Source organism: Lonchura striata, chromosome 6 (assembly GCF_046129695.1).
Source record: "Lonchura striata isolate bLonStr1 chromosome 6, bLonStr1.mat, whole genome shotgun sequence".
Lineage (NCBI taxonomy): Eukaryota > Metazoa > Chordata > Aves > Passeriformes > Estrildidae > Lonchura > Lonchura striata.
The window spans coordinates 47,651,280-47,671,931 of record NC_134608.1 but is presented as its reverse complement, the minus strand read 5'-3'; the positions used below and the strand labels follow the sequence as shown (position 1 = coordinate 47,671,931).

At 37.7% G+C, this 20,652-nt stretch overlaps 1 protein-coding gene across 3 annotated transcripts in view; it reads left to right on the top strand.

The window, feature by feature from the left end:
• Nucleotides 1–21: 21 nt before the first annotated feature.
• The window catches only part of CARS1 (cysteinyl-tRNA synthetase 1), a 34,119-nt gene continuing 13,488 nt past the window's right edge, over nucleotides 22–20,652 (top strand). For 2 of the 3 annotated variants that reach the window (XM_021526746.2, XM_077784258.1), the window contains exons 1-17: nucleotides 22–140; nucleotides 5,175–5,420; nucleotides 8,281–8,372; nucleotides 9,196–9,284; nucleotides 9,583–9,679; nucleotides 10,137–10,235; nucleotides 11,169–11,318; nucleotides 12,531–12,671; nucleotides 13,398–13,486; nucleotides 14,074–14,195; nucleotides 15,347–15,459; nucleotides 15,975–16,103; nucleotides 16,310–16,439; nucleotides 16,739–16,842; nucleotides 17,596–17,693; nucleotides 19,143–19,332; nucleotides 19,864–19,932. In XM_021526746.2, the coding sequence (XP_021382421.2) occupies nucleotides 113–140; nucleotides 5,175–5,420; nucleotides 8,281–8,372; nucleotides 9,196–9,284; nucleotides 9,583–9,679; nucleotides 10,137–10,235; nucleotides 11,169–11,318; nucleotides 12,531–12,671; nucleotides 13,398–13,486; nucleotides 14,074–14,195; nucleotides 15,347–15,459; nucleotides 15,975–16,103; nucleotides 16,310–16,439; nucleotides 16,739–16,842; nucleotides 17,596–17,693; nucleotides 19,143–19,332; nucleotides 19,864–19,932 (1,986 nt within the window). In that variant the 5' untranslated portion in view covers nucleotides 22–112. The remainder of the gene's footprint in view (nucleotides 141–5,174; nucleotides 5,421–8,280; nucleotides 8,373–9,195; nucleotides 9,285–9,582; nucleotides 9,680–10,136; nucleotides 10,236–11,168; nucleotides 11,319–12,530; nucleotides 12,672–13,397; nucleotides 13,487–14,073; nucleotides 14,196–15,346; nucleotides 15,460–15,974; nucleotides 16,104–16,309; nucleotides 16,440–16,738; nucleotides 16,843–17,595; nucleotides 17,694–19,142; nucleotides 19,333–19,863; nucleotides 19,933–20,652) is intronic. The other variant, XM_021526747.2, reaches the window with a different exon arrangement.

Below are 20,652 nucleotides of genomic sequence, written 5' to 3'. Positions count from 1 at the left end.
CGGGGTGACGCGGCCCGTCGGAAGTAGCGTAGGGCGGGCGGGGCGAGGCTTCCGGACGCGCTGTTGCATCAGCTCGGGAGCGAGGGCCGGCGGAGGCAGCAGCAGCAGCGGGATGGCAGCAGCCGCCAGCGCCGAGCACGGTACGTGGGCGAGCGGCGCCGCGGGCCCCCGGCGGGGCCGGGCCGAGGGGCGGCCGGGGCTGTCAGGGCTCGGCGCTGGCGGCCGCGCCGCTGTCACGGCGGGTCGGCTCCGCTGGCCAGCGGCGCCCCGCGTTGCGTGAGGCGCGGCAGCCGCCGCGGGTGTGGGGTCGGTGCTGGCGCTCCCCGCCCGTGCGGGAGCTCGGCGCTCCCCGCCCGGCGGCAGCTGTCCCGCGGCGCGGTCCGTGCGCTGCCCGGCGCGCCCGCCCTGCTGTTCACCTGTCTCGCTGCCTCCCGTCCCGCCTCTCCCGAGCCATCCCTGTTCGCTCTCACGCCTGAACTTTTGGGCTTTTACGGGCATTTTGTTGTGGTCTTGTTTTAATGATGGGGTGTACCCTTCCATATGGAAGGAGGGCTGGGGTAGTACTATAATTTTTGGCACTACTGTAGCAAATGGAAACTTGGAATACCAGTCATGCAAGTATGAAATACCATTATGGTATGTAAAGGGTTGGAAATTTCTGTCATTCCTGTTGAGGATCTGTAAATACAAATATTTTCGCCCCTTTTTCTTTAACAAAGTAACCGAAAGTTACTTTGATCTTTATTCATCGCCTGCAATATTCCCACTAAAGTGAAACATTTCTTGTCGTCAAGGGATTGGCTTTTTCAGGAGTCTTTTTCAGACTTGGAGGGAAAAAAATCCAAGGAAGGCTCAGTTCAGGTGCATTTCGAGAAACTCTTTAGTTACTATTTTTTAGGGTGTTGTTTGCTTTGTTTTTTTTTTAACTGAATCTGTAATTGTTATATTTAGTTTCAGTTCAGAAGTGGAAGTGAAACTTTCAGGGCTTAAAGGACTAGGATTGACAATCTCTTCCTTGGTGTGGGATACTCCAGTCTGAAAAACCCCTGCTCATCTAAAAGCCTCTTGCTCCTTATGTATGAGACTTGATAAGTCCTTTGTTTTTCTGTCTCTGTGCATGCTGTGTCTGGCATTAGCTGGAATCACTACATTGGTTTGTTTCTTGTGAAATGTTAATGGAAAAGGAGAATTCATCTTGTCTGAACGGATGGTTGGAATTCTTTTCAAAGGTACCAGAGTGACTGGCCAGGATGATAAATGGCCAGTTTGGAGCTGTATTAATAATGCTACGTTTGTATTTTGTATGTTGTCTTAAATTTATGAAAGTCAAGTTGGATGAGAAATTACATTTCAAAATGTTCAGAAATGGCTAAGATTTCTTTTTGGAGAATGCCTCTGCAGAATTCCCAGAACATTTAGATTGTCATCTAATTATGACTGACAAGGTTAGCAGGTTCAGGGAAGCCCAGGAAATATAATTTTTCCCTGAAGTGAAGTAACTCTCTGGTTTTGTGTCAGGTAGCTTACTGCCTTCTTTATGATTTTCCTGTATTTACATCCACACCTTCAAGGAGCAGAGGTTTTCATTTTCAAGTTAATAAAAGTGAAAATTTTCAATAAAATTTTATATTGTGAGGATTATGTGTCTTGATTAAACCTCAAAAGTTATTTTATGTGCAGATAAAATGTAGAACCTGTCCTGTGCCTTTGAGTCTGTGTGTTGCTGCAGTCTCTCAAATTCCCAGTGTCCTTTAATAGTCTCTGAAACACTCCATGCATGTAAAGAAGGAAAGTGTGACAATTATATCACCAAAAGAAATTGTACAGCAGTGGTTATTGTGTGATAACTGTATTAATTGATGTCTGCAGTGGAATTTTTTTGAAACAACTTTTTACCGTTACGTTGTTAACATTAATTCTTCTGATTTTTCAAGGTTATTTTGCTACCTCTCCAATACTCGTGCTCAGTGCTTGTTTCCTCTTGTGTGATATGGTATCTATGGGTCATTCTGTTCACATGAGTTAAAATTCAGTGTTATGCAACAGCTCTGTAGTACTCCGGTGTTTCTGCTGTCAAAGAGACACTTCCTAATGCAATTGAGTATCAGCATTTGCATCTGTTCTGTTTGAGGGGTGGAAAAAAATTGCAGTTAGAGAGAAGGGCAATTCCTTAGCCTGTTTTCCTAAAGCAGCAAGGAAAAGAGGTTATATGTACATATATCCATTGGCCCTCCTCCCTCAATACTTTTTGAATCCATTGATGGGTATTAATTAATCAATCAGTTTGCCAGTGGGCAGCTGCCTCTTGCACAGCATTGGCAGACTTAGCAGTGATGGGCTGGAGCTGTGCAGGAGGATGGGGATGCTAATGTGTATGGGAAAATAGGATGCAACATTTAGGATGTACCGGGAAATATTTCAGTGGGAGTGTTTAATGAATTGAAGGAATTGCAAGATGGGGGGAGCTGAGGATGCAGAATGGAAATCACAGAAAACCAGATTCTGTAGATTTACTATTTTTCTTTTAGCCGTGGTATCAATTAAACCAGAACAGACTTTTATGTAGACAGCTGTCACTGATACCTTTTGCTTAAAAAAAGTGATCCACTGCTACAGTGCCTTCCAAGACAGTGTTATTACCATAGTCATCTGCTCAGCATAGCCTGTGAAACTGATGTGGGACACTAGGAATGGGACAGTGAGCCTGCCAAACATTTTTATTTGAAGTATTAATGTCTGTGCCAAGATTGATAAAAAAAAATTCGGTTGTTAAGCTTACCAGTGGTGAGCCGGTACTGACATTCACAGGCAGTGTTTGCCACCTCCCCTTGCCAAAATTAACTTGTATGAGTGCTGTCATATTTGTTGTATTTGTGTGTAAGTTCGGGCAAGTTCCCTTTTAGATTGGTTTACAGATGTGGTTGGAGAGCACTTACATTGTTTTAGATACACTGACATGCTTCCCATTAGCAACCTGATGTGTGAATAATGGTCATAATAACCATAATAATACTTTGCAAATTGAGTGTTGTTTTTCCTTGCAAAAGATCTTTTCTTTGAGATATAGTTTCATTTCTACTCAGATCATTCTTTTATACCTTTTTTTTTGGTTTCTCCCTCATATCTTTCATCTTTACAAAATTTATTTTCGAGGAAGACTTAAGTCTTAGGTTTCCACTGTTTGTGAACATAACTGTTTCAAACTATTTCATGTGTATAAACATGTGAAGTTCTGTGCTGATATACATCAGTAAATATTTAGGAGCATGAAAAGATAATAGTAAAATGAACTGTGTGAGTCAAAGCAGAATCCCATTCAGCTGGGTAAGGCAAGCCTATAAGGTTGAGTTATAAACCATAATTTCCTTGGTATTCCTTACTGAGCAATTACATGGATAGGCCTTGAGAAGGATTTATACTTTACATGGATCTGTTTTATTTTGTTCATAGATATTAAATATCTTTTGTGAATTTTGATTTTTTACACTTTAAGTCATTGACCTTTTTTATTAGTTCTCCCAATGTGTCACTATATGTCATTTATAATCCAGAGAGTTGAATACAAACATGCTTGATATCTAGGTGCCACTTCCCTATCATCCTGAGTTGCTGTTGGATATTTTAGTAATTGATTTCCATATAGAAAATAGTTCATAATGTTTTAACTGATGATATTTGGAAAAACTTTGTGCCATCCCTCCCATCCTCTCCTAGCCATCACTTTCCCATCTCCTTTTATTCCTGCCTTTCCAAGAGTTGTGTTCTGTGAGCACCTCCATGCTTTGGGAACTCCTCGTGCAGGAGATATTCCTGCCAGTGTGAGAAGTGACACTTCTGGCTGTGGTCTCTGTTGGGCTTTGGGAGCAGGGACAGGTGCTCTCCTGCTGCCTCTCTCACTTTACTGCACGTGACCTTGGCTTAAATTACTTTGCTGGCTGACTACCTAGACAGGATATTGCCTTCATATTTGTACAGTACTTTGAACACAAACAGAGCTACAAACATTGAATCATTGTAGGAAAATGTGAATGCTGGGTTTGCCTAATGGCAGTGCTAACATAACCTCAGAGTGCTTTGTGCCCCCTGGCTTGCACAGGGCTTGCTCTTCCAGTGAGCATCCCCACCAACACACAGAGCTTTCCTCTGTGTCCCTGCATTTGTCCGGATGAGACATAACTGAACCTGCTTTGCCTATACACCAAAGAAATAATGGAAATAAAAAATTGTGAGAGAGGGGCATGATCTGATTGTCGCTGTCGAGGCAGGATGGGAATGAAGAGACTGACCAGATCAGAAGGCTGCTGAGAGTAAACTCCGATTTATTCAAAATACATCGCTCTGTTATACAGAGCTTCGTGAGGATCAAATTCATTGGTCCTGAAGTGAAAACAATCCACAGCATTGGTGCAGTCTTGACGCACAGTGATAGAACTTAACTATAAACAATGTGAAAAACAGGAAAGATAAATAATTATTTACATTCTTCTCCAGCTCTTTCCCAGGCGTCTGCCTGGCTAGAAATTCTCAGTTTCTTTCTTTGACTGAATCTGAGTCCCACATCTGATATCCTTTCTGTTAGTTTCTGTAGGTTTAACTCATTTTAAATATTATTCATGTGCCTGAAGAGAGAAGGGGGCATGGGGAGATAGGTATGGGAATATACAGCAGCAGCTGTATATTGAGTTTCTAGAGCAATTACGAAGAACTGAGCATCGTGCTGGGAGCCTGTGTGCAGGCAACACCCCTGCAAAGTTGTAACTACATGCTTAAGTTCAATATTCACAGCCTTTGCACAGTGCATAAAATGAATCATATTCAAATATTGGCAGGATGAGCGTTTTAGCAGCATGGAAAAGAGTGACTGATTTGGTTTGCTCTGTGTGAAGGATTTTCTCCAATTTTGGAAGATTATATTCTTCATGGAAAAGACCTATGTCCTTGTCCTTATTACTCTTTAAAAGATGTCTTCAAAAACTTACACCAGCATGAGCATAATCCTGTTAACAGGAAATACATAGTTATTTGGTAGCTTGTATTAAATCTAATTTTTCTCAAATTTCTTACCAGTTGCCAGAGCTAATTTACAGGGGGAGATGTGTATTATAAGGATATATTTTGGTCATGGGATCTCCTTCTTTTAATGCTGACCAAATGTCCTGTGCCTCTCTTTACAGCTTCCAGCTACAGTTTTATTCTGAGCATTAGTGAAGAGGAAGCCAGGGTGGAGGCTCTGAACGAGTACCTGAGCACTCGTAGTTATATCCAGGGGTTCACATTTTCACATGCAGATGTGGAGGTGTTCAGAAAGTTTTCGGGGCCACCTGTGGACCAGTATATCCATGTTGTCCGGTGGTACAGACACATAGAAGCAATCTATGATGGCAGCAGTGAAAAAAATGAGCCTTGTATACTTCAAACAAGTGAGTAATATGAAACTGGTGGGCAGGTTGTAGACTAGCTGACATTGTATTGGTTGTTATTGCTGAGAATTCTGAGAAATTCCCCTTCATACTCTCTTGCACGCCTTAAGATTTACAGTATCAATTTGCATTCAAAGTTATAACATTATTCTTGCATACAGTTACTGTGGGATTGATAGAACCTGACCTATTTGGATGTAAAAGCTGTTACCATTTTTTTAAGTTAAAATTCCTCAGTGTATGGAATTCGATTATGTGTATTTTCTTTAAAAAGCTGGCTATCTTCTGGCTTGCAAAAGAATGTGTGGGTTTGGGCCTTTTCCTGGAAATACCAAGATTTTCCCAGTCTACTTTTTTCCTTGCAATGTTAACCAAATAGTTGTATAATATACAAATACACAATAAAACAAACTGAATACTTCATCTTCTGATTGTTATTAACACTGAGCTTCACAAAGAATGTCTGGGGTTCTTTTCTAGCCCTGGTAATTTAGGCGTGCTGATGATTTGAGGAAGTATTAACTGGTTAATCTAGGTCATTGTGTAAGCATGGGCAGGCATTTTTGGGAGCTGCATCACTCTCCTGAGTTGTTTCCCAATGACTTAGTCTAATTTAATTGCTTTATAGTGAGATCCTTGCTCAGGGAGTCATGAAATAATGAAAAATAACAATGCAGAGCTGTTGTATAGTGCTTGCAATACCTACAAATGAATGCATGTCTGTCATTCTTGCTGATGGTTGTTAACTAGTATTACTCCAATGCCATCTTCTCACAACCCATCACCATTTGTGTTCTCAATTCCTAGCAGACCAGCAGTTAAAATCAGACTGCTGTGAGTAAATTCTCTGTCTGCTGTGTGTGCCTGCAAGTGTTTGTGCTGGTTATTATTTCCTTCCAGCAGAGAAGGGATCTCACCTGCGCCCCTGGCTTTGATAGCAGATCTGTCCACTAACTGCAGATTGTCTGTAGACTTCCATGGATCAGGGTGGAGCAGAAACAGAAAAGGTTTCAATGTTCCTGACCATGAAATCTTTACTGTTAAATCTTTCTTTCTGATGGGTTATATCTTCATGCTGTTGTTTCAGGAATCCTGGAATGGTGTTCTGCAATGTTCACCATGAAAATAACACACAAATCTGCCATGCTTCTTAGACATTGAATACTTCATTACTGTTTTTTTGGTGTAGCAGAAAATTCCATGGTGGATTAGAGCAAATGAACTTCAATTCCACCAGGGGAAAGGCTTTAGGCTGACAGAGGTGTGTTTGACCAGAAAAACCAATATTTTACCAGCCTTTTACTTTGCCCTTGGCATGTGTGTAGTGGGTAAAATGTGGCACCTAACTCACAAGCTGAGAAATATGGGGTGCAGTATCTGGGTTTTTCCTTATGTTCATGTGGTTGTAACTGAAGAAAGCTTTACAGATTTATCTTTTATTATGCTAACCCACACAGGCTTCTTACCCTGAGGGAAGTGTTGGCCACAATTAAGCATGCCAGAGTAATCTTTATAAATCAAAGAGTAAACAAATCCATGCCTTGGTGTATGACTGTGTTTTGGAGACACTGCTCTGGAACTTGAGTGTTCTGTTCAGGAGTACCTCATGCAATGCAATGTTTAGAACGGACACATATTTCCATGGATTCATAGCATGGAAATTAAATGAAGGCCCTTTGTGAGGCAGAGTACTACACTTAACATATTTTTTTCTTATTTGGGCAGTTACTCAAAAAAGCAAGATGAAGAGATTACATTTTTTATACCATGAATGTTTACGTTACTTGAAGGTTTTAAGCCAAAATATGCATATGAAGATATTGAGAGAAACAGAGTTAATGAAGAGCACCCTGAGACACAGGATAAGAAAGGCAATTTTGTTGTCAAAACAAATAGTTTGTATAATTTTTTACTTGCAGTTAAAATGCATACCATGAGAATTCCTAAACATAGTGCTGTGTGTATTAAGCTGGCAAACTTGCTGTAATTTTTGAATTTCTTGGTTTGCTTTCATTCCTAGTTAATGTGATAATTGGTTTAACATCATTACAGCTGTAAGCAGCCCAGTACACAGCAAACTGCAACTCTTTGACAAATCACATGCCTATACTTCTCTTTGAAAAAACCCCATGAGTTTAACAGCTACATTGCTTCTTACAAATTTAGGAGAAAAAAATGCAAGCATATTGTCACTGATATTACCCTGAGTTTTATCTACTCTCTTTAATGGCAAAATGTAGCCTCTTGCTGAAGTGGAGCATATTTGTGGTAAATGAGCGTGTTCAGAAATGCCTTGTGTACTTAGCAACAATGCATGATAAAAAGCTGGGGTTCTTTCTAAGCCTTTCTGTCAGCTCTCCCTCTCACCCTGAGTGCACATACTCTGTCAATATTGGCTCTAGAGACCACCTCTGGACTCTGGAGATATTTTGCAAATTCTGTGTGAGATTTGTGATGTGCCATCACAGTAAAATCACTGGTATTGCAAATTGCCCAGGACTGCCATAACACTCCATTAATGATTCATTGGATTTCAAAACTCATGGTAATACTTTACCTGAATTGCATGCTCTTGCTTTTGTACCCTCTTCCTTACTGCTACTTGGATCAGAAACTAATAGGAATAGCTAGTTAGAGAGTAAAAATAAACTAGATTTCAATAACTTACTTTGATTTTGGTGGCTTTGTAGGAGGCTCTAACAGAAGTAGCTGCATTACTAGGGTGGAACCTCTTTTCTCCATTTAGATGTGGGATTTTTTTTCTTCTGAAATAATGATATGATAAGGAGAAAATGTTATATTGCATATCTGTTTGAGGAAAGTGTCTTTTAAACTTTCTTTAAACTACCCTTTCTCCTAGGTAAAGGCAAACGTGTGCAGCCCCCCTGGTCTCCCCCTGAAGGGACAAAACATTCCAGGCTCTGCCTCTACAACAGCCTGACTCGCAGTAAGGTGAGTAAATGGAAGGAAAGTGGGGATTTCCCTAGAAACACAAATAGAGCAGTCATCAAATCCTTGTTTCCGAAGTGTTTGCCATGTCAATAATCAGGACTCTGGGTTGTGTTTTGTGGAGTGTTAACAAGCGCAGGCCAGGAAATCTGTGCCAATCAATTGCATTTGCTGGGCAAGTGTAATGCTATATACATTAATATATGTACACTGCAAGAGTGTGTCTCTTTGTGCATATTGCATAATATTCAGTTCCCAGTTTCGAGTTGTCATGCAAAGTAGCCAGGCATTCAGCTGTAATACACGTAAGTGTAGGCAGTGTAAGCAGAATGAAACCACAGTTTCTTTATTCAGATGTTTTCTGTGTAAAAAAAAAGTCTCACCAATTATATAGTTGCAATATAAAATGTGTAAAAACTTCTTGTGGTCTTGTTTGAAAGTCCTTTGGGAAAGAGGAAATATTAAGAATATTTATTTTGCATGGGATGTAGTATTCGGGTATCTGTGAACTGATTGTAGGGTGTAACCTTTTTCAATGCAAAAAAATAACTTTTACAAACAGTTTGAATAGTGCCCTGCTTAGTCCAAATTATTGTAACCTGATACCTTGATTGATTAGAATGCATAGAACATAAGCAGCCACACCCCATTATCTCTCTCACATGATAAAGCTAGTGGTGATCTTTACTTATGGTAGAGTTGGGAATGGAATAACTATTTGTTTTTTGTAATTATAATCCATGTTTTCATGTTCTAATCTCCAAATGGGGTGTTGCTGGTCTATCTTCAATGTCATCTGACCATTGCATATTCCCTTTCAATTAAGGAAGTATTTCAGCCTCAGAATGGAAAAAAGGTCTTGTGGTATTGCTGTGGTCCAACAGTTTATGATGCTTCTCACATGGGACATGCCAGGTACTGCATTCCTTACTTGGATACAGGGGATAACAGTTCCTAGTGGAAGCAAAAGATTATTAGAAGGCGGTATTATTCAGATGAGTGTATTACTAGAAAATGGTCTCTTTCAACTCAATACTTGCAATTTAAGATTAAAAGCACGTTATAATATTTTATCATTGTGGGATTAAAAACTTTCTAATAGATGGGGGCAAAGTAAAACTGCTGCACAGTTATTGATTGAGGTTAAAATGGTTTGTGCACAGAATAGTTACAGGTGTTTACTAAAAACACCCCTGTATCTTTTTGGTTTTAGGTCTTACATCTCATTTGATATCCTGAGAAGAATCTTGAGGGATTATTTTAAATATGACGTTTTCTATTGTATGAATATTACAGATATTGATGACAAGGTAAGGGTTTTGGTTTTTTTTTAATTGCAATGTAAAATGCTCAACTTTTAGAATGGAAGTCTGTCACATGTAATTGCCACTTGATAAGCCAAGATAAATCTTACATTTATTAACTGAGACATAGATTTTGTGCACAAAGGCATTGATTTCTCTGTTTTGTAGCACTCCTATGGTAGCAAACCCTTTAGTGTTGTATAATAATGAATGCTGTCACAAATAATGAAGACTATGTGTTTTAAAGAGATAATATATTTTATTTGCCTGATGAGGTAATTAATTGACTCTATTGAGGTAGCCCATTAACTGTATATGGTGTGTTTTATTTGTATTATTGCACATTATTCTTGTAGCTTGTTAAATTTATAGGGAAGTGCCCTTTGTATGTAATAAATTTTATCTGCACTTTGTATAACTATGTGTCACTTCACAAGAATATTTTCATGTTTCTGATTTGTAGATCATCAAGAGAGCAAGACAAAATCACCTTTTTGAACGATATAGAGAGAGCAAATCAACACCAGATCAGCTACTCGAAGATATTAGAACTGCCTCAGAGGTGGGTGTGGTAATCTCTGCTTGAGTTTTAGGTTCTCACTCAATAATGTCGGAAAGCATCTAAAGAATGCTTCAGACTTTGCTGCCTCCTTAAACTTTCTGCTTCTTTTAGTTCTGGTACTGCACATTAGAAATGTTACTTGAATTGCACATCACCCTGATTTTTACATTGTTTTAGAATTGACAAATTCTTTAAAAGGCATTCTTGATTTCTGTGATCTTAGCACTTATTTGTGAGTGCATGTATTGCTCAAACAGCATTTGGATGTTTGTGTGTTAGAATTCAGACTTTTAAAATAATTCTTTAAAGGGGTTTTGAATAGTGGTTTGTTCATCTTTTAAAGCTTGGGAGGTTTCTCCTTTTTACCATTGATGACCTTGGAGAGAAAAGGCTGGAAAGCTTTAAGGATTTTATAAATAGTGTATTCTGGACTGAAGGTGAGAGAAGGTGATTCTCTGGTAATTTTTAGAACTACAGATCACAAAGAGATTATTATTCTAATTAATTGAATACAGGTCTGGAAATTTTGCCCAGCTATCTTTGCCTGACATACTGCCTAAACATTGCATTTAATCTCTCCCTGTTTCACATTAAAGCTTGTCCTTTTCAAATTCATGGTAATCAACTGCGCAGTTAAGGTGATCAGCTGCATAGAAAATGAAAACAGCAGTAATTATTATGATGATGTAGTGACTTATGAAGTCTTTCTGAAAAATTGAATTTGGATGTGAACTAAAGTCTTGTGATTGCACCTTTATTTCTGATGAGGAGCATATTTCATGTTTCAGTAGTTGATGTCAAAGCTTTTTCTGTGGCACAATGTGTTATTCATCACTAGCAAGGTACTGTGTGGCTAAGATAATATTCTGTGTATGGAGCATAGTGCTACTGTACTGCAGATGGCTTTATAATTTTTTAATTTCTTAATTGTAGCTCTTTTCAGTTAAACTAAATGAAACAACAGACCCAGATAAGAAGCAAATGTTGGAAAGAATTCAAAATGCAGTGAAGTCTGCTTTTGACCCTCTACAAGAAGCTCTCCAAGCAAAGCTCCCTGCTGAAGAGATCAACAGATGTCATGAGGTAAGTTTGAGCTCCTTTTTAAATTTTATATTTGGTTTATAATTGTTAGGAGGTTCAAAAAGAATGTGTAGCTTGTCGTAATTCCATGAGACAGTATGAAACCTTTTAATTCATGAAAAGAGAAATTGTGGGACTGAGAACTTCTTAGTACTATGCATTCAATACAGGAAATTTTATTCTTCTGTTCAACTACAGAGGTTTTGGATGCTGTTTTTATTAATAACTTTTTTTAAATCTTTTCAATGAGGATTTTGCTCTTGTATGTATTTAGATTTTTCTCTTTGACTTTTTTGTCTTGATGAATAAATTTCATTATAGGTTCCTGAACACGCATTTCTGATGTTGCAATACTGGTGGCAGTTTTCTGCACAATTATTTCTGTCTCTGATCAGAGAGAAAAATACCTCCCCCAAAGTTGTGCTCAGGATTATTTTTATTAAAAATAATTACATTTAGTGACAAATATTCATGTTGACTTTATTGGTTCTGTCCAGTAATCAAGTCAGTCAGTATAACTATTTCTAGTAGTTATTGTCTTTTTGTAAATTATTTCCATTTTCATATTCTCTTGCTTTCAGATTATTTGTGATAAGTACTGTGGGGTACACATGGTTATGTGCTCTGTTCTTGAGAAGACCCTGTCTCTAAATTATGGGTTTTTCAGAAAAGCCAGCTACTCTAATATCAAAGCTTTTATAAAAGTGAATACTGACCTAATGGAATTTTAAAAACCCTAAAATCTGAGCAATCATACCTTCTGCATTATATCCTAGTGTCAGAAATAGAAATCCTTTGCTATAGGACTAAAAGGTATCCCTGCTGATGTCCAAATTAGTCTTTCAGACACTTTTTAGCAATATGCACAGTAAGGCTTCTGTTAGATTATCCAGTAGCAGTGGAGAATCAGAAAATGTAGTGCAACTGCAGGTCCCATCTGGTGTTTACAGCATGAGCTCCAGATGCCTATTGAAGTGATCTGTATCAAAACAGATACCACTTAACTGTTTATCTTCCTTGCTCTGTTTCCTCTATATCTATGAAGAACAATATGATAAAAATATGGTAGAAACCTGGATTACTCTGTATTCACAATTGTCTCATTGCAAATGTCTTATTCCTTATTTCTCTGTCTCTGTTCAGATAAAGATCTTTCTGCACAATTTAAACAGGGCAAGTCTTGGATCAGTTGCTCTTATGATTATTGTTTTCTAGACACTGTTGGAAGAAGCCAAAGATTTGCTGTCTGACTGGTTGGACACAAAATTTGGCAGTCAGGTGACTGACAATTCCATATTCTCAAAGCTCCCCAAATTCTGGGAAGCGGAATTTCATAAAGATATGGAAGCACTCAACGTAAGTAAATGAGCTGTTTTCTCTTCTAAAAATGTGTGTGCCATGCCTTACAGTACCCAGAAGACAGTTTAGCTCCTCATTAGCTTTCAAAAATCCCATATTTCAACCTCATTGATGCAGTAATTAATATTAATATATAGGTGTTAAATTAGCACCTGCTCTTTAGCCATGCCAACAATCTTAAATCTGTTGTGGTTGTTGCCCATCAATTAATTGGTGACCAGGTTTGATGTGTGCTCTCCTTGCCATCCCCTTCCTGTAACATGGGCAAATAATCATAAACTGGTCGAAAAACGTTTGAGCTGGAGTCTGTTGGCTGCACAAGAGATCCCTGCCAACCTCCGCATTTAGACTAACTACTTAAGAATCTTCAGCCATTAAGAAATTATGTGATGCAAACCATCAAGAAGAGATCTGTCTGTCACTGATGAAATACTGTGTCACAGACAGTGGTTCAGGTCAGTGAAGATTGATTTATTTACCTGCAAATCAGAGGGACTTGCTGCCTCTTCTGTTAGAAGAGCTGGAATCCCTTTAAAGGCTGAGGAAAAGTGGCCACAGCACATTGTTTCAGAGCAGAAAGCTTGAAATAGAAGTGTTGGATTTTATTAGCACTTGCTTTTGAGCAAAATTTGTAACCACTACATAATATATATGTTTAGTGCATATTTTCATATATATATATATATATATATATATATATAAAATCCTACTTTTTATCTCTAGGTTTTACCTCCAGATGTTTTAACGCGGGTTAGTGAATATGTGCCAGAAATTGTGGATTTTGTGAAGAAGATTGTGGATAATGGTTATGGGTAAGTTTGCTACTGGATGCCTAAATGATTCCTTTCAGCATTTAGCTATGAGCTGTTTTCTCTGTTTTCATCTGCAACAGTAGTCTTTGCCAGAAGCAGTTTTTCATCAAATAAAGACAATCCAGGTTTCTTTGCAAAAGAGCTGTTATTTTTACCTGATGTGCTTCTTATGATGCACTATAGGGTGAAATCCTTGTTCATTAAAATAAAGTCAAAGTCCCATTCATTTGAACTGTCTTTGCTTCCTGGTCCTCCTCCAAAATCGTCAAAAATTGGCATGTGACAGTTAGAAACCAGTTGCAAATAACATAAATTTTAAAAAATGGTCGTTCTTGTTGCTGTTTCCTGATACCTCTCAAAAGTTTAACAATAGCTGCTATTTTCTCTTCAATTAATTTTATTATAACTTCCATTGATTTGTCCAAAATCTTCATATGATAAGGCCTTAAAACTTAGGCTCACCTAAGTTATGGTACTGAGAAGTACCATAAAGTGAGTGGAGTTACTAGAAAACTTATGACAGTGATTTTAAAATTCAGTTAAGTTGTGGTAGAAAGTTAGCTAAATAATGATCTTTAACTTTTCAGGTATGTGTCCAATGGATCTGTATACTTTGATACTATGAAATTTGATGCCAGTGAAAAACACTCCTATGCTAAGTTGGTGCCTGAAGCTGTAGGTGATCAGAAAGCTCTTCAAGAAGGTGAAGGTAAAGATTTGCTCAAGTTGCTGGAGAAACTGATGATATTTTGGTCTCTTCAACTGCTTTTACTGACATTTGGATCAGTCACAGTCAGAGCTTAATGATTTACCTGCTGCACTCCCTTTACCAATTTCTTTGCCAAAGTTTTGTACCTTGAGACAGTACTTTCCTGAAAGATTTTAATTGGAAAAGACCAAGAAATGTTATTAACCCTAGGATAGTTTGGGTTGATTTTTGTTTATTTGTGAGGGTTTTCTTTGGTCAGAATTGTGAATAACTCAGTCATTTGGCCATAGCCCAGTTATTTGCCCGTTCGTCTGGCTCAGAGTAGGAGCAAAGACTTGAACCTGGATCTTCCACATGCCAGGCACGAGTTTGCCATGTCAGGCTGGGGTTATTTCATAACAAATATTTGGCTTCCTCTTTCCTACTGAGAGCTCTTACATGAACTTTGTATGTTGAACCAAATCCAAATATAGATTTTTTTAATAGAGCTATAGCAGAGAATTAACTTAAAATGCTCAGTAAATGGCACTCATCTGCTCCTAAAGTTGTACAGTTTTAGCAAATCATGCAGAAAGTCTATAAAAATAATATTAAAAGGTTTTAATATAACACCCATACCAGGTGAAATCAGGACACTCATAAAGCAGTAGGTAACAGAGGAGTAAATGTAGCTATTGAACAAATACCAACAGTTCTGTGCAGCCGCTGAGATTAGGGGAAGAAATATTCTATGATCACGTTGTATGTGCAGATTAAGACAATCGTAGTGTCAATTTAGATCCATCTAACTTTGGAATTAATAGAATCTGCAGTCTTACTTGTCTCTGAGTATGGTTTTTTTTCTTTCTGTATTTCTTTTCTATATGTCCAATATTGGAGTTGTGGGTGGTAAGAGAATGTAGATGAATTTCATGTCAAAACTTAGAAACCAGTGCAGCTGATACTTGTCATATACTTGTCAGCCAAACATTAACCAAAACCCCAAAGGATTATCAAGGTTAATAATGAGGATTTTTGAGGGTTCATTGATTTGGGGGTTTGTGTTTTGGGGCTTGTTTTTGTTTTTTTTTAAGGTTATCTTTATGTGAGATACAGCAAGGCCAAAAATCAGTAATACTGGTGTAAAATGTATACATTTTCTCTTTTGAAAGGTGACCTGAGCATCTCAGCTGATCGTTTAAGCGAGAAGCATTCTCCAAATGATTTTGCTTTATGGAAGTCCTCCAAGCCAGGAGAGCCCTCATGGGACTCTCCATGGGGAAAGGTAAGAAAGGACATAATAATTAACATTTGGATTTTCTTCACTTTTTGAAGTAGCACAGTTACACAAGTTTTTTTGCCTCACCTCATATTAACACTGGCTAAATTGTGGAGATTATGTATTCAGTCTTAAGATTCTGTGGTTAATGTTCATTTTATAATCTAGTATGTGTATCAGTCTGTTTGATACATTTTAAGCAGAAGTTTGCATGCAGGCTCAGCATCGCTGCTACTTGTCTTTTGTCCTCTATTAATTGGTGAGCTTTATCTGCAGTAAATTCTGTTTCCTTTTTTTTTCCCCCTTGTGATCAAAGACATTAATGCAGATTTTAAAAGAACAGTAAGCAAGATAACCAAAACATTACAGATGTATTGCCAGGTTGGATCTTTAAATCAGTTTCTTTTTGTGAAGCTGAGATTGAGAATCTTTTTTACTCTTAGTAACAGCATGAGGGAGTAAGACAGGGGCAGGAGAAGAAGACAGTTACCAGTAACCAAGTAATGCCTTTTTGTTAACAGGGTCGTCCAGGTTGGCACATTGAATGTTCTGCCATGGGTGGATCCGTTCTAGGAGAGTCGATGGACATTCATGGAGGAGGCTTTGATCTTCGATTTCCTCACCATGACAATGAACTGGCCCAGTCTGAGGTGAACTCTCTGATCTTCCTGCGGTGATAAAGTAACGTGCTTTGCTTTGACTGCAGCTTACACAAATCCATAATCCAGTTTTTTAAACCTGATGTGTGTTTTGTGTAAACATGAGCTTTGATTCTCGGGATTTTATTCTCTAAGTTTTCCTGCTTCATGATATGTATGTAAAAAGTGTTGGATCTTTGGGTTTTTTTTCCCTGCAGGCATATTTTGAAAATGATCACTGGGTTCGGTATTTTCTGCATACTGGTCACTTAACAATTGCTGGCTGTAAAATGTCCAAATCTTTGAAGAATTTCATTACCATAAAAGATGCACTGAAGAAACACACAGGTAAAAATTATTTTGGAATGGGCATGTTTTTGATGTATTTTGAATGCTGACTGTGATAATTTTTTTATTCAGGGTAACATCAGGTGTCTTTCTTCTTTTCTAACTTTAGAATAGCTTCCTTGTTCTTCTGATCCTTGTTGCTTTTTATCAGTATGGATAATAGTGGTTTTGCTTTTTGGTAGATGTAGTGATAGTTAGAAATTTAAAGATTATGTTCTCAGCCACTACAGTATGGGAGTTCATGAAAGTGTTTTAGCTTATAAAAACTTTCCTTGTTTATTTTAAACCTCCTGTGCTAGCACGACAGTTACGGCTGGCTTTCCTCATGCACTCTTGGAAGGATACACTGGATTATTCAAATAATACCATGGAGTCAGCTATTCAATATGAGAAGTTTATGAATGTAAGTTTTCCACTTCTTCTGCACCTCTCTAATCTTTGTGTTGCCATGTATGTTTCAAGGAACAGAATTCCAAGGATATGTAGGCCATATGCCCAGAATGGGTTTGCTTTCTGAATTCATCAGGTGGGATGGTACAGTGCTTCTTTAGCTGCCATCAAACTCTCAAGTCCTGTAAATCAAACAAACATTGAGCCTTTGCCTCTATGCCTTACAGGTGTGTGAGAGATTAGGCACAGTTCCTGTCCCTGCTTGGTTTGGAGCCATAATTTAAACTCACATTTCCCAAAGGACACTGCACAACAGTTTGAGATGGTTGATCTTGGTCTTTCCGGCTGAAGCTGTTCTGCTTTTTATGTAAAATGTTTGGTTTGGGTCATGGATTATGTTAAAACGACTTTTTACTGATGCCCTTGCAATAAAGCCATTTTATTCTTCAGCTTCCATTGCTAGCAACACACTTTAAAATCTTCCATAAGAACTGTTGCCTGAGCAGCTTGGTGTTAGAATATTGTAGGATATCATGTGGTAACAGAGCAAGAGATAAAAATGAATTGCTGTCCAACTGTGATTGAAGAGTAATGCAAAATTATTTTATTGGGTTTTGTTGTCTTGAGCAACATCATTAGATCCTGGGTGAAACAGTGCTGAACCCATAAAGTTTAGGAGTCTCATTAAGAAATAATGACCCCTTTCCTAGTAAGTATTGCTTATGTGTAATTGAAACCAACTTCTAGCTATATTCTTCTTTTACAGGAGTTCTTTTTGAATGTGAAGGATATTCTTCGAGCTCCCACTGATGTGACAGGCCAGTTTCAGAAATGGGAAAATCAAGAAGTAGAGCTGAACAAAAAGTGAGTGGAGCATTCCTACTTCTCTCTGAATTGTTGTTTCATCTTTAATTCTTTTTTCCTTACAATATCACTTACAATATGTATAGTGATATTTATGTCTGTAGCATTCCCACTTAACATCCCAATTCTTCACAAGCAATCATTGTAATCTTGGGACAGCTTTATGAAGTATAAATGAAATTATTCTCTTTCGTTTACGTTAAGTACACTGGCATGCCTCATTGCCACGTGAAGGGAAAGAACTTATTTGTTAGATAGCTGTCATTTTCTTCACTACATGAAATCTTGTCTTCTCTCTGAGAAGTGACCAATAATTTACAGTGGCTACAACTGGAAAAACAGTATTTTACGTATTTCAAAGTATAGTAAGCTATCTGAGACAAACAGAAGTTAAATGACCTGACTAAAACCATGAAAGGTCAGTGCCAGTGTTTGAAAATATGTCATCAAGGCAGTGATAGCAATTTTGCAGTCTTGTGACTTTTGTAACAAAACTACCATTATTATTTGTAATGCAAATAGCTTCCTAAATGACATCTGTTTTGTCTGAAATTTAAAATAGGAGCATCTTACATGGCAGTGCTAAAATTGTTTCCTAGTTCAGTTCACTGTTGTATTCACTAATGTTACTATTGAAGGATTAAGTGCAGATGTTTCTGTGTAGTGATATGCTCTGAAAATTTTATCTTCAACTTGAGGTTGGTGGAGATAACCCCTTTTTTAAAAAAGGTGGGACATAATGAGTAATAGAGAGGTCAAAAGGAAGGGATAAAGAAGTGGGAGGAATAGAAGATACGCTTCATGGATATTTAGTTTTGTCTCCTTTCTTCTATCACTTATTTTTTTCTTGGAAAAAGTACATTGTTTGAAACCATAAAACCTTTGTGTGATGAAATGGTACTTAATATGTTGTATTATTTATTATACCTACTAATGTGTCACTAATATGACAAAGGTTTGCTTGAATTTATTCTATCTACTTAAAGTATCTTCATCACTTTGTGTTAACTTCCAAATTGGTGCTCCTTCCTGGAAAGATACTAAACTGAGAACCTGACTGGTACACAGGGATAGGAGAGCAATACTGTAAAAAAAAAAAAAGTAAGCCTAAGAAGATACTAGATAAGCAATTAATACTGCTTTAAACAAAACAAAACAAACAAACAAAAAAAACTTGCATGAAAAGGCCAGGTGCTGAAAATTTTTTTGTAATTTGTTTGGGTAGTTGCTGTCAGTTAGATTATCCTGCCTGCCTTTGTCCATAGCAGTAAAACAGCAGCATCATGATAATGTCTTTTTTCTTGCTCCTATGTTTTTCCTTCAAATATGAACTATGACCAGCAAAAAGTTACATTATTTTTAGTCCCCTTACTTTTCTAACAGAGACATTTTGGAGTACATTGCTGGGTTTTTGGCATGAGTAGTTAAAAAGAATCTTTTTCTTCTCAGTTTTTATGAGAAGAAAGCAGCAATTCATGAAGCACTATGTGACAATATTGACACCCGCTCTGCCTTAGAGGAAATGCGGTCTTTAGTCAGCCAGAGTAACTCCTATATTGCTGCAAAGAAATCTTCCAGACAGATGCCAAACAGACTTCTTTTGGAAAACATCAGCTCCTATCTCACTCAAATGCTAAAGGTATGTAACAGCAAGGAGTAAGGCTGCTATTGCACTGTGCAGTTATAACTTGTATTTTCAAGTATGGGAGGATCTGTACAGTCTTTGTTTAAATCTTACAGGAAACTAGAGATCTTCCACACATCCCCCCAGCCGAAACAACCCAAACTCCAGTGTGTGCTGCAGCAGGATCAATTTTGAGTCCTCCATATTGCATTATGTTTTCAGCTGTTTTGTTGAATAGTGGAGAGCCCCTAATACATTCAAGAGAAACTAGACAGTAGAAAAAATATGAAGTCAGAATGACAAATCTGACATCTTTAAAGTGAAATCTGAAAGCCAATGCTTTATATGGTGTATGTATGTATCAGTTACAGATCATCATCAGAACATCAATTTGCATGTATCAATTACAAATCAGAACATCATCTTAACAGAGTTGTGAATTCTGAATTAAATGAGAATTATTTGAAAGCTTAGTATATGTGATTTTGCTTAGTTTTCACATACCTGTGAATTGATGCATACAATCTTTTCTTTTTCCTTGAACAGATTTTTGGTGCCATAGAAAGTGATGATGCAATTGGTTTTCCTGTTGGAGGGACTAGTCAAAACACAAATGTAAGTGAAGGACAAAATGCACTAAACAAAATTACTCCGTATCCTTCGAGAGCTTAGGTTAGAGTGATGACATTACTGATATGTAGCTGAATTGCATTCTTTTTGCTTTTAGCTTTTGAATCTGATGTGATTAATTGGCTTAGGAAGCAGGGTTTTTCTTTTACAAGAGTTGGGATTTTTATAGGTTTGTTTGATATAATGACAGACAAATTGTATAGCAACCAGAAAAAGAATTATCTTGCCTTTTGAATGATGAGTCTGTTTCCTAAACCACATGTGAACTACAGACAGCACATGCTTACAGTCTAAAGACTCATTACAAGTATTTGTATGCTAAGTAGTTTCAAAAATGTAATTATACTGATTAAACTTCTTTGTGGTACACCAGAAACCAGCCTGGAGGCAGCTGGAGTTTTATCCGCATTTCAATCTTTTCTTCTGATCTCATTTGCAGCCACAGTTTTTATGTGGCTTTCAAATACTGTTTGCTTTAGTCACCCAGCATTTCTGCTGTGATGCAGAATTTTTCTGGAAATACCTGAGAGGTACCTGATAAAAATGCTGATGTGCGCTGGAATACCTGGAACATTTTCTGGTGCAGGCAGAAAATAACTGAAAATAACATTTTCTGGTTCAGGATAAATAACTCCATGTGAAAGCTATCAACACTTTTTCATGCCGAAATCTCTTATGGACATATCAGTGCTGTTTCTCATATAT